Source organism: Erythrolamprus reginae, chromosome Z, assembly GCF_031021105.1.
Source record: "Erythrolamprus reginae isolate rEryReg1 chromosome Z, rEryReg1.hap1, whole genome shotgun sequence".
NCBI lineage: Eukaryota > Metazoa > Chordata > Lepidosauria > Squamata > Dipsadidae > Erythrolamprus > Erythrolamprus reginae.
In genome coordinates this window covers 145,182,339-145,209,332 of record NC_091963.1, presented here as the reverse complement: position 1 = coordinate 145,209,332, position 26,994 = coordinate 145,182,339, and the positions used below count along the sequence as shown (strand labels likewise).

The following is a 26,994-nucleotide window of genomic DNA, read 5'->3' as shown; positions in this document are numbered from 1 at the left end:
GAAAGAAGTTTTCAAATTTACCAAATATAAGCACTTAAAATAAAGAATTTTTGGATCAAATCACACAGACTCGAAAACAGTACAAGTGTATAGTGGTTTTGGACAGGGCAGCAGGATTAAGTCACTTTACAGTGGTGTTCTAAGTTTGAACAATCACTAACAGAATGGTGGTTAAGTTCAGGATTACCTAGATGGACATCTCAACCAGACCTTGTTTTCTTTAGAAGAAGCTACTCCTGAGCTACATCCAGTTATCCATGTATTAAATCCTAAAATCCCACCTTAGAAAAGGCTCTGCTGTCTATTATAAAATACTGGGAAATAGTTCTATCAAAGGATGAATTTTACTAGAGAAAAAAACCCACTGCAAATATGTTTCTGCAATTTGGGGTTTGGTTATTTTAAAAGTTGAATTTACAGAGACAATCCATTTGTAAAGTTGATGGTGATTGTACTTCCAGTAAGAAATGAGTGCTTCTGGGAGAGACCATTTCTTTTAATGACAGATGACCTTCAGAGCGAAATTGATTTTAGTGACTGTAATTTGTTCACTTGGACAAAGATGTAAACATCCGAGGCAGAGACAAACAATCTGTCTCTGAAAGTATATAAAGGTTTTATCCCCATAGAGAGTGTCAAGTCAGAGTAAGAATTGGAAAGGGTAGAGTCTATATTTCCATTTGCTTCAAACTGTGGCTTTTGATAGTAACAGAGAGCTATCCTTTGGGCAAAGTGTTTGGTAGATTTGGCAAATTGAATAAAGGAGGTGTATCGAACTACATTCTTTCTTTAAATGAATAATAGCAAAGTTATTTAGAGATGTATTCAGCCAGGCTAATATTTGCTAATGCAGGGTTTTAATTTTAGTGAAATCAGATTCACCCATATTGCAGAAGACTTTCTGCTACCCAAATGTTTCTTCTTCTTCTTTTAATGATTCCAATAGTCAGAGTTAATAGTTTAGCATGTCATGCGGGGGATCCAATGCCTACTAAGTCTGAGTGGTACCAGCAAGGTGACATCATTCTCGGAGGGATGGTCTCTCTGATACATTACCATTTTAATGAAGTTTTGTTTAAGAAACATCCTTCTCAAGATTTTTTTGCATTTGAAGAGTATGGATTTTTCTATCTTCTCCTCAATAGCAGTTAGGAAAGGTTCAATGCATTGATGGAAGGAAGGAACAGTGGAGTATTTTCTTAAATAATGAAAATTCTTTCTCTCTGAGGGTTTTCTACAACTCTGGAATTTCAGACAGCTTTCAATGAATGAAAATTCTATGTGCCAAATGTACAGAACTAGATCAGGTAACCTAGTTTATCTGGTTGAAGATGCTAGGGAAAAATTACATGGAGTTTTTTTCTCATTATAAGAAAATTATTTTAAATTGGTAGGAAAGAATGAAAAACAGTTTTAGGCTTTGAAATAGGAGGGCATTTAGGCTTTGAAATAGGAGACAATATTTCGTTATGATAGAATTGTCAATTGACATAAAATAGCCATATCTAAAACATAGAGAGGGGGAGAGGCTATAGATGTATTTACCTCAGCTAAAGCAATGACTATTGTTCAGACATAAAATGTAATTAAATTATTGTAAGTTAACGTCTAAAAATGTGGGTTTTTGTTAAAACTATGTACATTTTATTTACAGAGTGTTAACAAAATTCTACCAACATGTTCTTTCCTTGGCCTTTGCTGTGAAGGAGATCAATGAGAATCCACAAATCCTGTCTAATATCACCCTTGGTTTTCATATCCATGACAACTATTATCACCCAATGATGACCTATCGGACTACCCTGGACATACTCTTCAAATCTCATCAATTTGTCCCCAACTACAAATGTGACACTATGAAAAACTTTATGGCCATCATTGGAGCACTCACCTCTGAAACATCATCCTATATGGCAGACATTGTAGATTTATACAAGATACCACAGGTAGGTGTTTGAAGAATAGACATAAGAGAGTTACCTTTCACTTAAAGTGAATTTACTGAAGGAGTTGATTATGTTACTGTCAACACCTTTCCACAAAATGTTTTTCCCCCTTTTAGCTGACCTATGGTTCATTCGCCCCTCATAATAGTTATAACAATGAAATGTCATCTTCATACTCTATTGTCCCAAATGAATCTTCTCAGTACATTGGGATTGTTCAACTACTTCAGCATTTTGGGTGGACCTGGATTGGGATACTTACTACTGATAATATGAATGGAGAACGTTACTTGCAGACCATGGAAACCCTACTTTCTGAACATGGAATTTGCTCTGCTTCCATCCAAAGAATTCCATATTTAACACAATGGGATAAAGGATATGACATGATTGAAAAAGCAACAAATATTTATAATGGCATAACTGATAAGAAGATCAATACCTTCATTGTGTGTGGAGACTCTTTGACAATTGCATGGGTGACTACTATTATATTCATGCTGGATCCTGGAGTTGGGCCGAGTTCTTTGGGGAAAGTGTGGATCATGACTGCCCAGATTGATTATTTATTAACAGGAATACAAAGAAAATGGGATCGACAGTTCTTTGATGGTGCCATTTTCTTTACAATTCACTCAAAACAAATTCCAGGGTTCAAGGAATTCCTGAGATTCATTAAACCTCCTTGGATTCAAGAAGATAGATTTTTTCCACTTTTCTGGGAACAAGTGTTTGATTGTTCATTGCCATCTCCTCGTTTGACCCTAGTGGACAATGATGTTTGTACTGGAGAGGAAAAGCTAGAGGATATACCTGGGTCTATGTTTGAGAGACATCTTTCTGGGCACAGCTATAGTATCTATAATGCTGTGTATGTATTGGCCCAAGCTTTACAAACTCTCTTCTTACTTCAATCTAATCACAGGCATTTGAGGGGACATACATTATTAGAATATGAAGATACACAACCATGGCAGGTGATACATGTTGTATAAATAAATTATATGAAACAATGGTAAATACACAGTTAGGCTATATGATGCAAACAGAGAAGAAAACAACTATTAAAATAGTTCATCCTTTGATAAAAATTTATATTTATTCCTTTATTTCCATACTTTAATACGGTTTCCATTTTACTCCCTGAGCAACTTCAGAATGCAAGGATTAAGACTTACAGTAAATGAAGTAAGATCCAAGTCTGGGTTTTCAAATTCCTATAGTTTTTTTAGGCATGTCACCTAGCGTTATTGAAGACAATAGAGCAGGGGTCCCCAAACCTTTTACACAGGGGGCCAGTTCACTGTCCCTATGATTGTTGGAGGGCCGGACTATAAAAAAAACATATGAACAAATCCCTATGCACACTGCACATACCTTATTTTAAAGTAAAAAAACAAAATGGGAATGTACTATTTAGAGGGGGGGAAGAAGTCTAAAATTCACATATGTTTATGTTTTGTTTTTAATTTTTTTTGTTAACATCTGATTGGCTATAGAAGGTTTTCTTGGCACATGGTGGGCTGGCAGTGGAACGGGGAGCTCTCGCGCGCAGGCACACACAAACCTTCGCTGGTACAAGATTTCCCCGCACTTTCCTTGCCGCTCCCCGCCCCAACTCCAACACCAGGCTCGCATCCTGTGCTCCTGTCAATCATCCTTGGGCCAGATAAATGGCCTCAGTGGGCCGCATGCGGCCCGCGGGCCGTAGTTTGGGAACCACTGCAATAGAGGGGATTCTGACAATAGTTGTGTCAGCTCTCTTTCAGTTTTTACCATATTCATATCAGCCTTATGTCTATGAAAAAAATGGGTGGAAGTCATAAGAAGATCAGTCAGGTGAGGCTTACTTAGAAAACAAGGAAGAGATCAGAGAGGGAATGTGATTTTGGAAACTGTTTTTGTAGTTCCATATCATCTTCTAGGCCAGGGGCAGACAATCTTAAATACACTAAGAGTCACAAAAAACATAACCAGAAGCCCACTGTTCAATCCTGGAGCTGATTGGAAGTCTGGTCCCCCCACTACAGAATCTCCCCTTAGCACGGTGTCCTTTTTCCTCTACCAGTCCTAACTGAAACCCCTATCAATTGTAGCATTGACTAGAAAACCCACTATTTGCCATAGAGTCTCCTCTTGGCATACCTTGATTCCCCTGCCCCCAACTGGAAGCTCCTCTCAAAATTGTCATGCTGAATGGAGATAGGGAGATGCAGCAGAGGAATGAAAGATCCACATGCAGCTCCAGAGCTGCAGATTTCTGACCCCTATCCTATTTTATGTTGGACTGGAAACAAAGTTGTTGCAATTCTCTTCTGTCATTTAATTATGACTCTGAAATATCTTACCCTTTGTAAGGTAAAGGTTCCCTCGCACATATGTGCTAGTTGTTCTCAGATCTAGAGGGCGGTGTTCACCGTCTTTTCAAAGCTGAAGACCCAGCACTGACTGAAGACATCTCTGTGGTCATGTGGCCAAGGGTGCATGGAATGATATTAGTTTCCCACTAAAGGTGGTCCCTATTTTCTAATTGCATTTTTACATGCTTCCACTCTGCTAGATTTGTGGAAGCTGAGGCAAGTAATAGGAGCTCACTTTGTTACATGGTGCAAGAGATTCAAACTGCCAAACTGCTGATCTTTCTGCTCAACAAGCTCAGCATCTTAGCCATTGAACCACCACGTCCCTCCTTTATTTATTTATTTATTTATTTATTTATTTGTTTGTTTGTTTGTTTGTTTGTTTGTATGTTTGTCCGTTTATTTATTTATTTATTCATTCATTCATCCATTCATTTATTGAATTTGTATGCTGCCCCTCTCCGCAGACTCGGGGCGGCTCATAACAGCAATATATTTATATATTGACCCTTCATATTATCCCCCAAATGAAGAGAGAAGCAAACAGGTTTTCAAGAGGTTGGAGGAAATTTCCATGTTTTCAGAGTTTCTCCCTCAAAATCTTATCATAAATAAGACAAAATTACTGATATGTTTCTATTCTTTGTTTTCTATTTTTTAAAATTCCCAATAATATAGCTTCATCAATTTCTTAAAGGCATGAAATTCAATAATTCCCTTGGAGACATCATAACATTTTACAATAAAAAAAAGATGGAAGGTGGATTTGATATCATCAACATTATTGCCTTTCGCAATTCCACTTTCCAGAGACGTAAGATTGGAAAAGTGAATCCTGATGCTCTCAAAGGACAGGAATTAGTCATTAATGAGGACATGATTGTTTGGCATAGATCATTTAACCAGGTATGATTTCAAAGAAATTTTATATGACCATTTTCTTTTTAAATATTCTTTATTAATTTTACATATTTTAAAAAGAAAATACAAATATAGATAGAAAAAAGTTAAAGAAAATAAATAAATAAAAATTAAGCAGAAGTAAACAAATCTAATGACCATTTTTATATGGATCCTTTTTGCTTGGAAATCTATTATTCTCTTTTACGGCAGATCTTGAGGAATAACTAGATCAAAAATACATTTTTTTCCATTTTAATGGTTGAAAACTAACTTCACTAATATTGTATAGATTATTTATTAGACTTCTCCCAAAATAGTGAACTGGAAATATGAAATGCATTTAAATGACTATACTTCCTTAGTTGAGTGAAATTTTGATGTGACTCATTTTTTCTGATTAAATGGATGAATTGGTGTAATGAATCACATATTCAATTTCTGGTATGTTACAAATTTGAAAATCCAGATCTAGTATGCTCACAAATTCAAACGGCAGATTTAATGTCTGAAATGCATTTGAAATACATTCTGAAATCCTATTTATTTCTTGATCCTTTGATACATTTTATGGATATGACTTTTCTTTTTAGTGTAACAGTGAAACACAATTAAAAGCAGTATCTTTGATGTTGAAATCTAGGTGCTTCCCATCTCTCTGTGCAATGAATATTGTCACCCTGGTTATCAGAAAAGGAAGGATGAATGGAACAAATTCTGTTGTTATGATTGTGTTCCATGTCCAGAGGGGAAAATCTCAAATACAATTGGTATGTTAACAACTTCTCTGTTTTTTGTTTTTGTTTTGCTATAGAGATGAACTTAAAATATTAACCAGAGTATCATTACAAACAAGTACACTAAGGGGGTATTTTATGAAGGTATTCTGCAACATGCTTTCAGTTAATTAGTTTTCAGGTTGCATATTTATTTGTTTTAATTTGGAAACAACAAAGATATGCAAAAGTGATCATAATATATATATATATAAAATCTAGATATATTACAATATCTGAAAATCAGGAAGATTGGGGGGGGGGATGGATACCAAGCTCTAAACAATTAGATCATCCTCTTTTAACAACCCTATAATCCCTTCAAAGGCTGAAGTCTGGGCAATTGAATGGAGTGTTTACTGGCCAGATGCCCTTCCTGTTAGCAATGCAGAGTTACATTAGCAGATACTGTATATTCTCACTGTGCCAAGAAAGAAAAACATCTGCCTCTACCTAAGATCAAACTCACAGCCTCCTGATTATGAGGTGAGAGCTCCACCTCTAGACCATCGCACTACCCAAGCTATAATAATAATAATAATAATAATAATAATAATAATAATAATAATAATTATTATTATTATTATTATTATTATTATTATTATTATTATTATTATTATTATTTAGATTTGTATGCTGCCCTTCTCCAAAAACTCAGGGTGGCATAAATAATTATATGATGTTATTTATTTCTTTAGAAAATGTATATGGCTGCCCAACTCACTCATGGTGACTCTGGGAACATACTCCAAAAAATAATACCCCAACACAAAAGCCAATAACCCCAAAAATCCCTAGCCATAGCAATCACTCAATGAGCTATATGGTAGACTGGAGACCCCAGGCTCATTGGTAAAACCAATGTTTTCAAAGCCTTTCTATAGAATGTCACTAATCTTAATTCAACTGAGATGTTCCACTAGGAAGGAGGCACCATGGGAAAAAAACCTACTTCAGATTTGTCTCTTCAGATGGAGTTTCTTAAGAAAGCGAGCTCATAACAAATCCCACCACCCATCTCAGGTTGTGTATAACCAGGAATAAACAATCTCTCAAATAAACTGGTCCCTAAGCTATGTCGGATTTTAAAGGTGACAACACATTGAAATGGCATTCAACAGAATTCTGTAAAAGAGGTGAAATGTATGTAGATCTTGGCTTTTATAGAACCATGCAGATCACCTCATGTTGAAACAATGGAAATTCCCAGATACCTTGTAAGGGCAGCCCCATGTAGAATACATTGTAGTAGACAAACTTGAATGACATTCATTCAACCTCCATTGGTGAGAAAGAAGGAAGGGAGGAAGGAAGGAAGACTTATGTTTTGTTATTAAACTAGTGAAATATTTTGTCAGCTGTCTGCCTAGTGAACAGAGATGGGTTTCAGCAGGTTCTGATCAGTTCAGGAGAACCGATAGTGGAAATTTGTGAGTAGTTCAGAGAACCAATAGCAGAAATTTGAAGTAGTTCAGAGAACAGGTAAATACCACCTCTGACTGGCCCTGGCCCCATCTATTCTCTGTCACCTGAGTCCCAGCTGATCTAAAGAAAATGGGAATTTTGCAGTAACCTTCCTCTGGAGTGGGAAGAGAATGGAGATTTTCTCCTGCCATGCCCACCAATCCATGCCCACCAAGCCACACCAACAGAACCAATAGTAAAAAAAATTGAATTCCACCACTGCTAGTGAACCTCAAAACTGGAAACACTCTTAGGACCTTTGAATTCCCAAAATAAAATTTATTGGCTACACAATTTTGATACTGAAGAATCAAAACCAGCTCTAGTTTTCCTGTGCAAATTACATTGACATCCTTCAGTCTGGAAAGACCATGGTACATGCTTAGTTAAACAATACTTTCCCATTCTTCCCACCCCTGAGTGAACACATTTTCTAATTATGACACATCCTTTTCTTATGAGAACAGTCCATCTCTTTCTCAAGCACCTGAAGTGTCCTTGCACACATTCATGTGTCCATGCACACATTTAAACATTCAATTTCCTCCTTTCCTCCACTCAATTCACTCACAAGTTGAGAAGTATTAGGGCTTGAAAAAAGTAAAGTGGTTCGATCTTAACACATAACAAAAAACAATAATTTACTTGTAATGCTAATTATTTCCATTTCCTAATCACATTTATTAAGCTCTATAAAAATGAACTCTAAAATAAGAAAAGAAAAAAAAGAACTTTTTAAAAAAAATAAAAATGATGTCTTGCAGCATCATAAAATTTTGTTTTGATGTGGTTTCTCCTTGAAATATATGTAAAAGTTGATCTTTTGTGAATTATATTCTTGATAGTTTGCTTTCTATTTTCACTTGAAATTTAGAGAAAACATTTCGTTTTCACACTCTTACTTGCTTTCAATGCCCTGGTGATCTGTAAGCCAATTATAACAAAGAGGAATGCACAGTGAAACAATCAGCTAATTGTCTTGCACAGAACTTTTAGGAATCATTTTAGCCATTGTTGCTACTCTACATTTATTAACAGCAACATTGGTATCCCCTCCCCCCATTTCAGATATGGCAACTTGCTTCCAATGTCCAGAAGATCAATATGCAAACAAAGAAAGAAACGGGTGCCTCCTGAAAAGGATAAATTTTCTGTCTTATGAAGAACCTTTAGGGTATACTTTAGCTTGTCTTGCTGCTGTGTTCTCCCTCATTACAACGTGGGTGCTGGGAACTTTTATTAAGCACAGAAACAGCCCTATTGTGAAAGCCAACAACCGGGACCTCACCTACACTCTCCTCATCTCTCTTTTGTTCTGCTTCCTCTGTTCTTTGCTCTTTCTTGGACAACCTAGGAGAGTGACCTGTCTCCTCAGACAGTCTGCATTTGGCCTCATTTTCTCATTGTCTATCTCTTGTGTGTTGGCCAAAACTATACTTGTTTCCATTGCTTTCAAGGCCACCAAACCAGGATCTCGGATGAGGACATGGGTGGGGAAAAGACTGGCTATTTCTATTGTCCTTTTCTGCTCTCTATTCCAGGCAAGCATCTGTATTGTGTGGTTGTCAACCACTCCCCCATTCCCAGAGCTAGATGTGCACTCAATCACTGAAGAAATGGTTCTACAATGCAATGAAGGGTCAGTTTTTATGTTTTACTGTGTCCTCAGCTATATGGCCCTCCTTTCCTTTGCTAGTTTCATTGTGGCTTTCCAGGCTCGTAAACTTCCTAACAGCTTTAATGAAGCCAAGTTCATCACCTTCAGCATGTTGGCTTTCTGCAGTGTGTGGGTCTCCTTTGTGCCAACCTACCTGAGCACCAGAGGAAAAGCCATGGTAGCTGTGGAGATCTTCTCTATCTTGTGCTCTAGTGCTGCCCTCCTAGGATGCATCTTTTTCCCCAAGTGTTACATTATAGTGTTGAGGCCTGATTTAAACAACAAGGAACAGTTGATAAGAAGAAATACTTAACTATCTTAGTAAGAAAGTTAATCTTAGTTAATAAGAGTAAGGTTAATCAAAATTAGAATTTTTTTAAATTATCCATATAGAAGGATCTTTAACATTTTTATTTACTTGTAGCTCTGAAATCTGCATTAGGAAAAAGTCACGCTTTCCCCCAATGATAATCTATATGTCTCCCAAATGTAGTGTGGGAAGACTAATGATTTTTGAGTACCAGAGAGAAACCATTTTACAATCAAGCATTGATAATTTTTCAACTGTCCTCATATATTTTCTGGGCTGGCACATTGCATGAATTACCCATTTCAAATGTGAGTATAATGATGAAGTTTAAAATATGAAGGTGAATTACCATTCTCCAATATAAAGTTTGTTTTCTAAAAGTGAAAAATTAGCCGTGTCTACTATGTAGCTCCAGAAGAAATGTAAGGTAATATAATAAATGTTCAATAAATGTTATTACCTATAAAGCCCTACATGGCTTAGGGCCAGACTATCTTCGGGGACACCTTCTACCGCGCCACTCTTAGTGACCGATATAAAGGCCCACAGAGTTGATCTTCTCCGGATCCCATCAGCTAAACAATGTCAGCTGGCAGGACCATGGGGAAGGGCCTTCTATTTGGTGGCTCTGGCTCTCTGGAACCAGCTACCTCCTGAAAACCATACTGCCTCTGCCCTACTGGCCTTCGGGAAAGCTGAAAAGACCTGGCTTTACCGACAGGCCTGGGGCCATTAATCAAATGTGTTATCATCTAGATCCAGCCACAACACATATGCATGGTTTTAATATGGGCTTTAAATTATCTTTTTTGAATTGTTCTTTTAGATGTTGTTCTTTTTGTTGTAAGCCTCCCAGAGTCCTTGGGAAGTTGGATGGCATATAAACAAACAAACAAACAAAAAGTCATTTTACAGTTCCTTTCCCAAAATTTACTAATTCTATCGTATGTCAAATGTGTCTCACCCATTTTATAAGTCTCTTTTACATGTTCAAATTCTAAGTCAACAGTGAGTAAGTAATCATAAAATTTCTTTATCAATTTTTCATTTTTCCCTAATAAAATTTCATCCAATTTAGTTATTTCTAGATTAATACCTTCTGCTTTTTATCTGTATCAAATCTCGATTATACTGTGATCTCATAAACCAATTCATTTGTATACCCTGTTTATCTAAAGTTTGTGCAGATTTTAATTCACCATTCTTTGTTAAAATGTCCTTATATCTTGGGATGTAATCTCAATTAATTCAACTGTAAACCAGATGGGAGCATCAATACAGATGTGTACCAAAAGACCACAAGCACAGATTGCATATTGAACAATGAGATCAATCACCCTAATGCACGCAAAGTCAGCTGCACTTGGACATTATTTGGCAGGATAAATATCCACTGCAGCACATGGGAGCACTGCAGCCAAACAAAAAGAGCATGCACACCTTTACCGAATCTGCATGCTCAATGATTTTATCCAATGATGTATCACAGCCAGGGCCCGGCAGCCCATTGAGGGTGCAAGTGGAACATCAATGTGGAGGGTGCCCCCATACATACAGGGGGTGTCTGAAACTTCTGCATGCATTCTTTATTAATTAATGTAATTAATTAATTTATCCCCTTCTCTGACCATTAAGAGTTATGTGTGGTTGTGATTGTGTAGTATTGATTGTTTTTTAAGATAGTGGGTTTTTAGTCATAGTTTTAACTATTAGATTTGTATTGTAATGTTTTATTGCTGTTGTGAGCCACCCCGAGTCTTCGGAGAGGGGCGACATACAAGTCTAATAAATTATTTTTATTATTACTATTATTATTATTATTATTATTATTATTATTATTATTATTATCATTATTATTATCATTATTATTGTTATTATTGTTGTTGTTATTATTATTATTATTATTATTGCACCACATGGGGTTAAAGTAATGCACAAACCTGACCAACCAATGAGGAAGAGAGTAATATGCCCAAAAGAAGCTCTATTGAAGGAGGAGACTTCCTCAATAATTTACCACATTAATTTCAGCAGTTGGGCAAGTGATTATATAGGAGAAACAGAATGATATTTCTGCCTCTCTTCTTCATTGTTTTATGTCTCCCCCATTTTGGGGGAAATGCCAAAAACTGTAGCATTTCAATATTTAATTATGACTATGTATATTGCGTACAAACACAAAGAACAGAAAAAAGATAGCACTAAAATTTATTTACTTGTTTATTTTATTAACTGGACTTATATGCCACCCCTCTCAGTTAGTTAGTTTGTTTGTTTGTTTAGTTAGTTAGTTAGTTAGTTAGTTAGTTAGTTAGTTAGTTAGTTAGTTAGTTAGTTAGTTAGTAGAGTTAGTTAGTTAGTTAATTAGTTAGTTAGTTAGCTAGCTAGCTAGCTATTGGACTTTAATGCCATCCCTCTCTGAGGACTCGAGGCAGTTTGCAACATATAACAAAACAATATATAATGTCCTAAATCCAATCAATTTGGATTTAAAAACCCATAAAAAGACACTCATTTCCATTCAATTGACTTACTCACAACATATTCGTCAACCAGGGGGCTAGAGTTTAGTGGCCCCACGCCTAGCAGCATAGATAATCTTGAGACTCTTACGGAAGGCAAGGAGGGTCAGTGAGAATCTATGGGGGGAGCTGATTCCAGAGGGCTGCCCCCCATAGAGAAGGCTCTTCCCTTAGGCCCTGCCAAATGACATTGTCTAGTTGACTGGAAAAGGCCAATTCTGTGGGGCCTAAAAGATCACTGGGACTCATGTGGCAGAAGGCGGCCCCATGATGGAGTGCTGGACAGATATGAGCATGTCTGGGCAGGCCCATGACCACTCACATGGCTGCATTCTGCACCATTTGAGGTTTCCGAATACTCTTCGAAGGTAACTCCATGTAAAGAGCATTGCAATAGTCGAACCTCGAGGTGATAAAGGCATTGAGTGTCTGTGAATAGAGACTCTCTGTCCAAATAGGGCCGCAACTGATGCATCAGGTGAACCTGGGCAAACACTCCCCCTTGCCACAGCTGAAAGATTGTGTTCTAAAGTCAGCTGTGGATTGAGGAGGATGCCCAAGTTGTGGACCATTTCTGAGAGGGTTAAAAGTCTCTCCCCCCCCCAGGTGATGGACAGAGAGATGGAAGTGTCCTTGGGAGGCAGAACCTACAGCACTCCATCTTGTCAGGGTTGAGTTTGAGCCTGTTAGCACTCATCCAGACCCTAACAGCCTCCAGACACCTGCATATTGCTTCCAGTTCTTCACTAAGTGGACTTGGGGTGGAAATGTATAGCTGAGTATCATCAGCATACTGATGACAATTCACCCCATGACCTTGGATGATCTCAACCTGCAATTTCATATAGATATTGAACAGCAATGGAGAGAGGACTGATGTCTGAGGAACCCCACAAGAGAAGGACCTAGGAGTTGATCTCTGACCACCCAACTAACACCGACTATGACCAACCAGAGAGGTAGAAGTAGAATCACCATAAAATGGTGTTTCCCACTTCCAACCCCTCCATTCCTTGCAGTAGGGTACCATGGTCGATGGTATCAAAAACCTCTGAGAGGTCAAGAAGCACCAGCATACAGGAGTCTGCGGAGAGGGGCGGCATACAAATCCAATTAATAATAATAATAATAATAATAATAATAATAATAATAATAAATCTCTATCCCAGGCCTGCCAGAGATAATCCATCAGCATGATCAAAGCAATTTCCATGCTGTAGCCAGAACTGAATTCTGATTGTTGAGAGCCCAGATAATCAGCTTCATGCAAGGAACATTGGAGTTGGAGTGACACCCCCTTATCAACAACCTTCCCAATAAAGGGAAGATTGGAGACAGGATGATTGTTGTTAAATACAGTTGGATCCAGGGAATGCTTCTTGAAGAAGGAGCTCACAATTGCCTCCTTGTAGGGAGCCGGAAAGGACCCCTCCCTCAATGAAGCATTGACAATCTCCGGGATCCAGCACCATGTCACCTTGCTTCTGGCTGAAACCAGCCAGGAGGGACACGGATCCAATTAACAGGTGGCAGAACTCACAGATTTCATGGCCTTGTCCACTTAATCAGGTATTACCAGGTCAAACTCCTTCCACACAATAGGACTAAGACTGGCCCCTGTCACCTCGACTGACTCATTGTCAGCCGAGACTCCATTCCAACTGGAATCAAGGTCTGTCTGAATCTGAGAGATTTTATCTGCAAAAACTTATTAAAGTCCTGGGCACTACCCTGCAACGGTTTGTTGACAACCCCCCACCTCCGGTTGAGGAGGGAGGGAGTCACTTAAAAAGGGCAGCTGGGCGAGATTACACAGATGCAATCAATTAGCCGCCCCGAGTCCGCGGAGAGGGGCGGCATATAAATCTAAATAATAAATAAATGCAACTTGGTACACACGTCTTGGCACCCTAAGCACTACTTCGTAAGTTTTAACATAAGCACTTGCCAGTATTCAGTCAGATTCAGATTTACTTTTCCTCCAACGCTTGGTGTTTCATCCCCCAGAGTTCCTCAGTGAACCAAGGAGTTCTCTAGGGTCTACTACCACAGAGATGTTGCAAAGGGACAATTAGGTCAAGAGCCCCTGCCACCAACGTATTTCAGGCAACAGCAAGGGACTCTGATGAACTGTGTACAAGCGAGTCCAGTAAAATCCCAAGCAGGCTCATGGGGCAGGACCACCTAATAGGTTCTGCCTCCATTCATGGGAGGATTGGAGCCTTAAAATCAAGCCACAGCAGGAAATGATCTGACCATGACAAAGGCAAAATTTTTAGGCCCCTTAATTTCAGATCATTACTCAACTGCTCTGAGAGGAATAGTATGTTGAGAGTGTGGTCCCCCCCCCCTCATGAGTTGGACCCTGAATTTCCTGGGTCAGGTCCATGGTTTATTTATTTATTTTATTTATTCAATTTTTATGCCTCCCTTCTCCTTAGACTCAGGGCGGCTTACAACATGTTAGCAATAGCACTTTTTTTTAAAACAGAGCTAGGCTATTGCCCCCACAATCCGGGTCCTCATTTTACCCACCTTGGAAGGATGGAAGGCTGAGTCAACCTTGAGCCGGTGATGAGATTTGAACCGCTGATCTTCAGATCTACAAGTCAGCTTCAGTGGCCTGCAGTACAGCACTCTACCTGCTGCGCCACCCCGGCTCATTTGCCATGGTAGCCATGAACTCCTGCACCAGCCCAGAGGATTTGCTGACTGACGGTAGATTAAAGTCTGGGGAGTTCCACCACCAGCCTGACTACCTCCTCGAATAGCACAGGCAGGGCTGCTGACACACAGCTGGGAGGCAGGTATGTGAGCAACAAGCCAACCTGAACCCCTAGGTCCAACTTCACAAGAAGGGACTCACAACTCGCTATCTCAGGAGCAGTGAGCCTGCTTAGGTTGATGGTCTTCCTGACTATAATAGCCACTCCTCTCCCCTTTTCCTGAGATCGTGGCTGGTGCCACACCTGAAATCCGGCTGGGCACATTTCCGAGAGAGGGATTCCTCCTTCTGTACCCAGTCAGGTCTCAGTCACACATACCAGAGCAGCCTCCTCCTCCTCCTCCAGGAGCGAATCCTGGATGAGGGGAGCTTTATTTACAGCCGACTTGACATTAAGTATCAACAGTCTGAGACCAGGGTCCAGATTTCGCTTGTCACCAGTATCCCGTGCTGAGTTAACAGGGCCGGAACAAGGATGACTTTCAAGCAGCAATCTCTTGTTCCCTGAGAGCAGCCTACCCCTTATCTCCTGCCATGTCTCTCTCTCCCCAGCATGGACCAGAATATTCTGGCCCTCTGCCACCCAAGAGATGAGTTCCCCCACTCCTCCTGCCTCCAGCCCACCAGGCAAGCTGACCCTTCCATTTGTCTCACTCATCTCAAACATCCCCTCTATTCAGTCATATCCATTCATCCATCACTAAAATGAACCTCCCTTAATTTAATTAAAATGCAATAATAAAAGTACATATTCAATCTACCATAATAACAACCACCCATTCACTCTATTCTAGCCATTCATATTGCTCCCTATCCATACATAATAAAATACCACCCCAATCAAGATTAAGTAGAAGACCCAATTTAATTTACCTTAGTATTAGCATATATAATACAAACTAGCTCCCTTACACCCATCTTCCAATTAAATACTAAATAAAAGAGTTCACTAAACCTTCTCGCCCAAAGCCCCACCCAGTCTAAAAGATTTAATTTAAAAATGTAGTTTCAAAAATAAAAATTAGATATTGTCTCTTTCCCTCTCGCCAGGGAATGCCTCAGCCCACCAATATGGGAGTAACAATGTTTTTTAAAAATTCATCTCATTCTGTATAGACCTTTTCATGAGGGGGAAATTCTTCTGTCGGCTAGTACATAAAATTGATTTAAAACTGACACAATCTCCCCATCTTTCAGTAAAATATTCCACAGTAGGATCAGTTCAAATTATAAAAGTCAAAGAGATAAATACGTGGTTACAGGTGGCAACTTGAATATTTGGACTTTTCATATGTGTGCATTGGGTCACTAGATAAAGGCTGAATAATAGAATGTTAGATTTAACCATTAATCTGTCCTCCTAGTCAGATGTTGTTTTGTGTTCAGATGTGGGTTCAAGAGAATGACGTAGCACTTGGGCAGAAAGATGCAGCCCAGGAGACCTGCAGTAGAGCCCAAGATGGAGAAAATTTCCACAGCCACCATATATTTTCCCTTGGTGCTCAGATAGGCTGGGATGAAGGACACCCAAATGCTGCAAAACACAAGCATGCTGAAGGTAATCAGCTTGGCTTCATTAAAAGTATCAGGCAGTTTTCTGGCCAAGAAAGCCACAGTGAAACTGATGGTAGCCAGCAGTCCCAAGTATCCAAGGACAATGTAAAACATGGAATCTGAGCCTTCATTACATTGTACTATAATCTCTTGCACCTGTGAATGCATGTCCCACTCAGGAAAGGGACAAGATGTGATCAACCATACCATACAAATAAGAACTTGAATACATGAGCAAAAGACAATGATGGATCCAGCCAGTCTCTTTCCTAGCCATTTCCTCATCTGGTTTCCTGGCTTAGTGGCCAGGAAGGCCAAAACAACTGTCATGGTCTTGGCCAAGACACAAGATACCGATAGAGAGAAAATGGTGCCAAACATAGTTTGCCTGAGAAAGCAAATCACCTTCCCAGGCCAACCTATGAAGAGCAAAGAGCACAGGAAACACAGCAGGAGAGACAAAAGAAGGATGGATGTGATGTCCCTGTTGTTGGCTTTGACAATGGGAGTTTCCCAGTGCATAATGAACGTCACTGCCACCAAAATGAGGATTGTTGAAAAGAAAAAAATCAAGGAAGTCAGAACGATTCCCAAGGGTTCACTATAGGATAAATAGCTGAAAGTTTTGGGAAGGCACTGGACCTTTTCTGCATTCGAATACTGATTTTCTGGGCATCTCTCACATTGGTCTGCATCTGAAATGCATAAAGAAGACGTTGTCATTTTCTACTATATATGACAATATAGAGAGCTAACTGAATGAAATAATTCCTGGTGGTGCAGTTCACAGTCCCCTTGATGTATTTACAATAATGTAATGTATTAACAATAAAGCTTTATTGACAGGAGTCTTTATTGATTAGGCTTTCGGCCATATCGAAGTGCAAAGTTCCAGAAACAAATTATTATTAAAGTATGATAAAAGCAATTTAAAATACGATTTAAAATGCAATTGGAATACAATACTGTCTAAGGTGAAATTGGAATAAAATATAATAATTTAAGATATAGATAAAATAGGATAAAATTATATTTCGGTGTCACCCCTGCAATTACCCTAATCAGTCCCATGTATGCAGATCTCAACTGAACTGTTTTTCAGGTTCTGGCCACACATAAGGTAAGTTGTTTTGATATGGGGATCCCAATGTGTATTTCATTTGGTATATAGACCAAGGTACCTCTCTTTAATCCCCTTATTGAAGCAATAAATAGGATGTGAGCCAGGTCTTCTACCTCTGCTACTCCACAAATGCAGAGATGCTCATTGTAGGGTATGGAATGAAATCTCCCATATCTGACCATTGTGTCAAGCTGTTTGAATCTTGCTCACATAAATATCTCCTTAAGATATTTTGGTAGTTGTAACTTCAAATAGCTGTCTGCTTGAAAAGTATGTTTGTATTTACTCAGCCATTTCAACTTACCCACCTTACAAAGGGTAGCTACATCATTTTGTGCTTTTGTATCCTTAATTATTTGAGCAGCTTTTTTTGAGTTGTTTTTCTGTTATGCAAGAAACAGGAAGACCATACTTTCTTACAAAATTTATTACTTTGAGATTCTAATTTTATTTGCTCTAGTAGGCATAAATTGGGGAGTCTATCAGTCTCCATTTCACTGAGTGCAGTTTACCCTAATCCCATTCCAATAAAGAGCATACCAAAGATGGAAAGAATGAAGAATATATTTTATTTATTTTATTTATTTATTTATTAATCACATTTGTATGCCGCCCCTCTCCGTAGACTCGGGGCGGCAAACAACAGTAATAAAACAATATAAACAAATCTAATATTTAAGTTAATTTAAAAAGAAACCCCAATTTAAGAAACCAATCATACATACAGACAGACATACTATGCATAATTTTTTTATAACCCATGAGGAAAGGGAATATTAGTTTGCCAGCTCTCACCTCTCAACTATTCAGTTCTTTTCTTACCCATTCATTTCTTTACTTACCCATTTTAACTGAAATTCTTCCTTCGGGACATTTTGTACAAGAGTAGCAACAAGTATGTTTCCCCTCCTGAACAATCCTGCTGTAACCCTGATGACAGCTCTCTACACACCTGGCATAGGGAGGTACCTGAAAAGCAACAAGAAGGAAGTTTAGAAGTAGGATTTATCAAATGTCATGCAAGTCATCCATTTTATTGGGTGACATGAAAGGAACCTTCTGAAGATTGTGTGTTGTTGACACATGCAGGCATTCCCTGGACCACAGCTTATAACTGGCTAATCATTTCAACCCAGAAAGCATACTTTTCCATTTTAAAAGGAGAAATTAGTAAATTCACAAGGATGCATAATCTTCTGGTGTCAAGATGTCCCAAGATAATAATGCTTTTGCACAGAGTCCATGTTTTTACAGTCATCGTATTCATAGGATGAGTTCTCAGTTTTCTGCAATCATATTAAAAGTAGGTTCCTGCCAGTTCGAATTGGTTCTATAGAACCGGTAATGGAAATTTCCCCCTGCTTGCCAAAATGGCAGTGCTGGTTGGCTGGACACGCCCCCAAACCAGCTCTCTCAGCCATAGGCACATGTGCAGAAGCTGAATTTTCAGAACTGCACATATACACAGTGCAGGAGGAAATGATCCAGCAGCGAGATCATCCAGGGGCATGGGGTGAGGTATCATCAGTATGCTGATGATACCCAGTTGTACATCTCCACCCCATGTCCAGTCAGTGAAGCGGTGGAAGTGATATGTCGGTGCCTGGAGGCTGTTGGGGTCTTGATGGGTGTCAACAGGCTCAAACTCAACCCTGACAAGATGGAGTGGCTATGGGTCTTGCCTCCCAAGGACAATTCCATCTGTCCAAACATTACCCTGGGGGGGGGGTTATTGACCCATTAAAAGGACCCAAACCCCTTTTATTATATAAAGAAGCATGATGATGATGATGGTGGTGGTGGTGGTGGTGGTGGTGGTGATGATGATGATGATGATGATGATAATAATAATAATAATAATAATAATAATAATAATAATAATAATAAATACAAAAATAAAAATTATTATTATTTTTTTAAAAAAGGAGGTTCCACCAAGATTTGAACCCGGATCGCTGTGCTAACCATTATACTATAGAACCAGCAATGCTTTTGCCCTCTCTTCCAAGCAAGTAAAGGGAGATCAGGAAGAAGTATACGTGACATCAAAGCTCCGCCCCAGAATTCCATCATGGGGTTTCCCAGCTCCTTTTGCTTGCAGCGCGGCAAGCAAAAGGAGGTGGGGAATGCCACGATGGGATTCCCCACTCTCCTCCTGGGTGGTGGTGTTTCGTGGTGTGTGAGCGAACACCAAACCCAAACCCAAACTTTACCCGAAGTTTTTTAAAAATTCGGGTTTGGGTTCAGTGTCACGAATGGCACGAAATTCTGCACGAACCCGAATTGTGTGAGTTCAGTTTGCCCAACACTAGTCCTCACTTGTTATAGAAATCATGATAAATCAAATCCCACAGAGTTGGCGTTCTCCGGGTCCCGTCGACCAAACAATGTTGTTTGGTGGGTCCCAGGGGAAGAGCCTTCTCTGTGGCGGCCCTGACCCTCTGGAACCAGCTCCCCCCTGAGATTAGAACAGCCCCCACCCTCCTTGCCTTTTTGCAAACTCCTTAAGACCCGCCTCTGTCGTCAGGCATGGGGGAACTGAAGTATCTTCCCCAGGCCTATACTGTTTATGTATGATATGTTGTGTGAATGTTTTTTTTTTAAATTATGGGTTTTTAGCTTTCTAATTATTGAATTTGTATTTTACACTGTTTTTCTGTTGCTGTTGTGAGCCGCCCCGAGTCTGCGAAGAGGGGCGGCATACAAATTTAATAAATAATAATAATAATAATAATAATAATAATAATAATAATAATAATAATAATAATAATAATAAACATGGTCAACCAAACTTTCCATGCTTCACTGCCACTTTGTTGTCTGCAACCTATCCTCCTTTCAGGGAATCCTGACTAAATTCCTTCCAGTATGACTTTTATGCAGAGATTTCTGTAAAATGGGCTCTATAGGTGTGCAGCTACCAACAATAAAACTTTTCCCTTTTCAAAAGGTTTCCCTGACATGAGGCTGGGTCCAGGCATTAGTCAATGCTTTGTTGGAGTCCTTCCCCCAACCTTTGAAGGAAGCGGTTGTGAGGCCCCTCCTCTAGAAGCCTTCCCTGGATTCAACCTCATTGAATAACTATTATCCTGTCTCCAACCTTCCCTTTGTTGGGAAGGTTGTTGAGAAAGTGGCAGCACTCCAACTTCTGCAGATCTTGGAAGAAGCAGATTACTAGACCCATTTCAATCTGGCTTCAGACCTGGTTTACAGCACAGAAACTGTTTTAGTCGCACTGATGGATGATCTCTGGTGGGCCCTGGATAGAGGTCACTCCACTATCCTGGTACTACTGGACCTCTCAGTGGCTTTTGATAGCATCGACCATGCTATCCTCCTGCGATGGCTAGAGGGGTTGGAAGTGAGAGGCACCATTTTATGGGGGTTCACCTCCTACCTCTCTGGCCAATTGCAGTCAGTGTTAGTGGAAGGACAGAGGTCGACCCCAAGGTCCCTCCTTTGTGGGGTACCTCAGGGGTCAGTCCTCTCTCTTCTTCTATTTAATATCTACATGAAACCACTGGATGAGATCATCTGACGACATGGGGTGAGTTACCAACAATACACTGACAATACTCAGCTGTATATCTCCACCCCATTGTCAGTTCAGTAAAGCAGTGGAAATGATGTACCAGTGTCTTGAAGTCATTAGAGTCTGGATGGGTGTCAATAGGTCAAAACTCAATCCTGACAAGACTGTAGGTCTTTCCTCCTAAAGGTGATACCATCTGCCCATTTTTGGTACTGGGAGGGGAAGATATTTTCCCCTCAGATAGGGTTCATAACTTGCTGTCTTCCTAGATCCACAGCTGAGGCTAGAGCAACATTTCTCAGCTGTGGCTAGGGGTGGCTTTTGTTCAAGTCCATCTTGTCTACCAGTTGCGGCTCTATCTTGACCAGGAGGCACTCCATACAGTCACTCACACCCTCATCACCTCTCATTTTGACTATTGCAATGTGCTCTATATGGAGCTACCCTTGAAAAGCATTCAGAGGCTTCAGCTGGTGCAGAATGCAGCAGTACATGCAAAAATAAATGTACCAAGGTACGTCTGTTTTACTCCAACTTTACATATGCTGCATTGGTTGCCACTTGGTCTCAAAATGCAATTCAAGGTGTTGGTTATCACATTTAAAGCCATAAATGGCTCAGGGCCAGACTATTTATGGGACCACCTCCTCCCTCATACCTCGCTGCAGCCAGTAAGGGCCCACAGAATTGGCCTTCTCCAGGTTCCATCCACCAAACAATGTTGGTTGGCAGTACCTCGGGGAAGAGTGTTCTCTATGGTGGCTCTGACACTTTGGAATCAACTGACTCCAGAGATCCACACTATTTCCACCCTATCGGTCTTCCAGAAAGCCATTAAGACCTGGTTTTTCTGGCAGGCCTGGAATTAGGCTGATTGCAAGTATATATGCTTTTTATGTTGTTACTGTTATTACTGACTTTTATTATTAGATTTTAACCGTTTTTATTGTTTATTCCTATTGTTAGCCTATTTATTCCTTTGTTAGCTGCTCCTTTGGAGTGAGTGGCATAAAAGTAAAATAAAATAATAAAATAAAATAAAATATAAAATAATAAAATAATAAATAAATAAAACTCTGGCCCTGGACTCAGGTTGCTGCTGCTTAATGCCAGGTCGGTGGTAAACAAAGCTCTCCTCATCCGGGATCTGATCCTGGATGAGGAGGCCGACCTGGCATGTATTACTGAAACCTGGCTGGGCCCAGAGGGAGGTGTTCCTCTCTCTGAAATTTGCCCAGCTGGGTTTCAGATATGGCATCAACCTCGACCCCAGGGAAGGGGGGGAGGAGTGGCTATTATAGCCAGGGAGAGCCTTTGCCTACGTGGACTCATTGCTCCGGAAATTGCGGGTTGCGAGTCACTCTTGATGAAGTTGGACCTAGGGGTTCAGGTGGGCTTATTTCTCACGTACCTGCCTCCCAGCTGCGTGTCAAAAGCCCTGCCTGTGCTACTCGAGGAGGTAGCCGGGTTGGCGGTGGAGTTCCCCAGACTTATTGTCTTGGGGGACTTCAACCTGCCGTCACTCGGCGAAACCTCTGGGTTGGCACAGGAGTTCATGGCCACCATGACAGCCATGGACCTGACTCAAGTAGTACGGGGTCCGACTCATGAGGGGGGGCACGCACCCGACATGGTATTCCTTTCCGAGCAACTGAGTAATGGTCTGAGACTAAGGGGCTTAGAAGCAGTGCCTTTGTCATGGTCAGACCATTTTCTACTACGGCTTGACTTCCTGGCTCCAATCCTTCCCCGCAGGGAGGCGGAACCAATTAAGATGTTCCGCCCCAGACGCCTGATGGACCCAGAGGGCTTTCAGACGGCGCTTGGGGTTATACCAGAGGCACTTGTCCACAGTTCGGCAGAGTCTCTTGCGAAAGCCTGGAACGAGGCTGCAGCAGAGGCCCTTGACCAGATTGCGCCTTTGCGACCTCTCCGTGGCGCTAGACCCCGTAGAGCTCCATGGTTCAACGAGGAGCTCCGGGAGTTGAAACGCCAGAAGAGACGTCTAGAGAAGCGATGGAGGAAGAGTAGGTCTGAATCTGATCGAACACTTGTAAGAGCTTTTATTAAGACTTACAAAGTGGCGCTCAAGGCGGCAAGATGCGCGTACCATGCCGCCTTGATTGCATCAGCAGAATCCCGCCCGGCCGCTCTGTTTAGGGTGACCCGCTCCCTTCTTAATCAGGGGGGAGTTGGGGAGGACTTTAACTCGTTTTTCGCTGATAAAGTCGCTCGGATTCGGGCCGACCTCGACTCCAATTGTATAGCAGAGTCGACTGACAACGAGTCAGTCGAGGTGACTGGGGCACGTACTTGTCCACCTGTCTGGGAAGAGTTTGATCTGGTGACACCTGATGAAGTGGACAAGGCCATTGGAGCTGTGAGTTCCGCCACCTGTTTACTGGATCCGTGTCCCTCCTGGTTGGTCTCGGCCAGCAGGGAGGTGACATGGAGCTGGGCCCAGGAGATTACCAATGCTTCCTTGGGGAGGGGAGTTTTTCCATCACTCTATAAAGAAGCGCTTGTGCGCCCCCTCCTCAAGAAGCCCTCCCTGGACCCAGCTGTGCTTAATAACTACCGTCCAGTCTCCAACCTTCCCTTTATGGGGAAGGTTGTTGAGAAGGTGGTGGCACTCCAGCTCCAGCGGTCCTTGGAAGAAGCCGATTATCTAGGTCCCCAGCAGTCGGGTTTCAGGCCCGGTTACAGCACGGAAACCGCTTTGGTCGCGTTGATGGATGATCTCTGGCGGGCCCGGGACAGGGGTTTATCCTCTGTCCTGGTGCTCCTTGACCTCTCAGCGGCTTTCGATACCATCGACCATGGTATCCTTCTGCGCCGGCTGGAGGGGTTGGGAGTGGGAGGCACTGTTCTTCAGTGGTTCTCCTCCTACCTCTCTGGCCGGTTGCAGTCGGTGTTAGTGGGGGGACAGAGGTCGACTCCTAGGTCTCTCCCTTGTGGGGTGCCTCAGGGGTCGGTCCTCTCCCCCCTGCTATTTAACATCTACATGAAACCGCTGGGTGAGATCATCCAAGGACATGGGGTGAGGTATCATCAATATGCCGATGATACCCAGCTTTACATCTCCACCCCATGCCCAGTCAACGAAGCGGTGGAAGTGATGTGCCGGTGCCTGGAGGCTGTTGGGGCCTGGATGGGTGTCAACAGACTCAAACTCAACCCGGATAAGACGGAGTGGCTGTGGGTTTTGCCTCCCAAGGACAACTCCATCTGTCCGTCCATTACCCTGGGGGGGGAATTATTGACCCCCTCAGAGAGGGTCCGCAACTTGGGCGTCCTCCTCGATCCACAGCTCACATTAGAACAACATCTCGCAGCTGTGGCGAGGGGGACGTTTGCCCAGGTTCGCCTGGTGCACCAGTTGCGGCCCTATCTGGACCGGGACTCACTGCTCACAGTCACTCATGCCCTCATCACCTCGAGGTTCGACTACTGTAATGCTCTCTACATGGGGCTACCTTTGAAAAGTGTTCGGAAACTCCAGATCGTGCAGAATGCAGCTGCGAGAGCAGTCATGGGCTTACCCAGGTATGCCCATGTTTCACCATCACTCCGCAGTCTGCACTGGCTGCCGATCAGTTTCCGGTCACAATTCAAAGTGTTGGTTATGACCTTTAAAGCCCTTCATGGCACTGGACCAGAATATCTCCGAGACCGCCTCCTGCCGCACGAATCCCAGCGACCAATTAGGTCCCACAGAGTGGGCCTTCTCCGGGTCCCGTCAACTAAGCAATGTCGGTTGGCGGGCCCCAGGGGAAGAGCCTTCTCTGTGGCGGCACCGGCCCTCTGGAACCAACTCCCCCCGGAGATTAGAACTGCCCCTACTCTTCCTGCCTTCCGTAAACTTCTTAAAACCCACCTTTGCCGTCAGGCATGGGGGAATTGAAACATCCCCCCCCCGGGCACGTTGAATTTATATATGGTATGCTTGTGTGTGAGTCTGTTAGTTTGTGGGGTTTTTTAAATCTTTAAAATTTTAAATTGTTGATTACTTATGATTTGTCTTTTTTACATGTTGTGAGCCGCCCCGAGTCTTCGGAGAGGGGCGGCATACAAATCCAAGTAATAAATAAATAAATAAATAAATAAATAAATAAATAAATAAATAAACAAACAAACAAACAAACAAATAAATAAATAAATAAATAAATAAATAAATAAATAAATAAATAAATAAATAAAATAAAATAAAATGCATTTATAACAAACACAAATTTAAATCAATTTCCTCCTTATTCTATTCATTACAAAAAATGCACATACATTATCTTTTTTTAGAAATAAACTATTGAGCAAATTAAATAAAACATAAGAACACATAGATAAATATTCTTATGTCATATTTTACATAAATACATAATACATAAATATTCTTCTGTCATATTAGTTGCAAAATTCAACTCAGTTCCAGGTAGATATCACATAAAGACCACCCCAAATATCTATTAAAACCACAAGGATACAAGATACTGTTGTTGGAGTTTCTGAACTTTTAAGTCATTGGAGAAGAATATCTTCCCTTGAAAATAATAGCATACCAAACTTGAGTATCTCTCACCTGCTGAAACCTGTGATTCCACACAATGGCACTTTCATTAATGCTGAACTTTTTCCCATCAGAAGCTTTGGAAACCATCTTTCCAATCCGGACTTTTTGGAAGGATTGATTATGGAAGGTGACAAAGTTGAAGATGTCATATCCCGGGTCAAACTCCCCCTTCTCATCAAAAAAGATTTCTTCTCCCACACTGTTATTAAAACGTGTGTTTCTCAGAAAATAGTGAAGCTGGATTTGAGAGGGAGTAGTAATAAGACAGCATATTAAAAGGCAGAGACATTACCCTGCCAACAGAAGTGCCTATAATCAAGACTATGGCTTTCCCAGTAGCAATGTATGGCTGTAAAAGTTGGACTATAAGAAAGGCTGAGCAACAAAGAATTGAGGCCTTTGAACTATGGTAGTGGATAAGAATCCCTCAATCCTAGAAGAGATCAGTCTTGACTGCTCTTTGGAAGGCCAGATCCTGAAGATGAAACTCATATACTTTGGCCACTAAATGAGAAGGAAGGACTCACTGGAGAAGAGCCTAATACTGGGTACAATTGGGGACAAAATAAAAAGGGGATAAGAGAGAATGAGGTGGATGGATGGAGTCACTGAAACTGTAGGCATGAGCTACAGAATGATAGAGAACAGGAAGGCCTAGAGGAATGTTGTCCATGGGGTCATGATGGGTTGGGCATGACTTTGCAACTAACAATAAGAATAAGTAAGATCAGTTATCTTGATCTTCCCCAAAATTTGTTCAGAATCCCAACAGAGTTTGTGTAGTGAATTGTAACTGAATTGTGTTAGTACTATGCACATAACTAGTTGGGTTTGACAATATATAAACAAACTATCAATGTATGTTTAAATGAATTATAATACCATAGCTTTAAGAGTTAGTGTTGCAGTCAGCCTTAAGAGGGAGCTAGAAGCCTGCCCCCACTCTCATTATTCTCTGCTATTACTATTATGTCCTCTGTGACTGCTTTGTGCTAAATGCTGGTTTATATATTTGTAAGCTGAATAAGTAAAATATAGTATATGTATTTACTGATTTAACTATGTAGAAGGAAGGAAAAGGGGGGACATGATCGAAACATTTAAATATATTATAGGGTTAAATAAGGTCCAGGAGGGAAGTGTTTTTAATAGGAAAGTGAACACAAGAACAAGGGGACACAATCTGAAGTTAGTTGGGGAAAGATCAAAAGCAACATGAGAAAATATTATTTTACTGAAAGAGTAGTAGATCCTTGGAACAAACTTCCAGCAGACGTGGTAGATAAATCCACAGTAACTGAATTTAAGCATGCCTGGGATAAACATATATCCATCCTAAGATAAAATACAGAAAATAGTATAAGGGCAGACTAGATGGACCATGAGGTCTTTTTCTGCCGTCAGACTTCTATGTTTCTATGTATGACTAGGATTGTTTTTGACTAAGATATTTGTCAAAGTAAATAATATTTATATACTTAATGTATCTGGTTTGTCTCACTGAATCATTACTCATATCTCTGAGCTATCAGCTAAATATCTGCTAGGCCTCCAGATT

The 26,994-nt window shown here is 40.8% G+C and overlaps 2 protein-coding genes across 2 annotated transcripts in view; one reads left to right on the top strand and one right to left on the bottom strand.

The window, feature by feature from the left end:
• Nucleotides 1-26,994, bottom strand: part of LOC139154299 (uncharacterized) — a 1,065,525-nt gene that overhangs the window by 961,009 nt on the left and 77,522 nt on the right. The gene's annotated exons all lie outside the window — the stretch shown is intronic.
• LOC139153147 (vomeronasal type-2 receptor 26-like) lies at nt 1,006-9,416 on the top strand. The gene is made up of 6 exons (XM_070726749.1): nt 1,006-1,115; nt 1,655-1,946; nt 2,063-2,923; nt 4,985-5,212; nt 5,850-5,976; nt 8,515-9,416. The coding sequence occupies exons 1-6, from the start codon at nt 1,036-1,038 to the stop codon at nt 9,414-9,416; spliced, it is 2,490 nt and encodes an 829-aa protein (XP_070582850.1). The 5' UTR covers nt 1,006-1,035.

Excerpts from the sequence above, each read along its gene's own strand:
- LOC139153147 (XM_070726749.1), top strand. The coding sequence starts at position 1,036 with ATGGTCTCTCTGATACATTACCATTTTAATGAAGTTTTGTTTAAGAAA. Across the intron at positions 1,116-1,654 it reads GATTTTTTTGCATTTGAAGA|AGTGTTAACAAAATTCTACC; the intron begins GTATGGATTTTT and ends TTTTATTTACAG. Across the intron at positions 2,924-4,984 it reads AAGATACACAACCATGGCAG|CTTCATCAATTTCTTAAAGG; the intron begins GTGATACATGTT and ends CCAATAATATAG.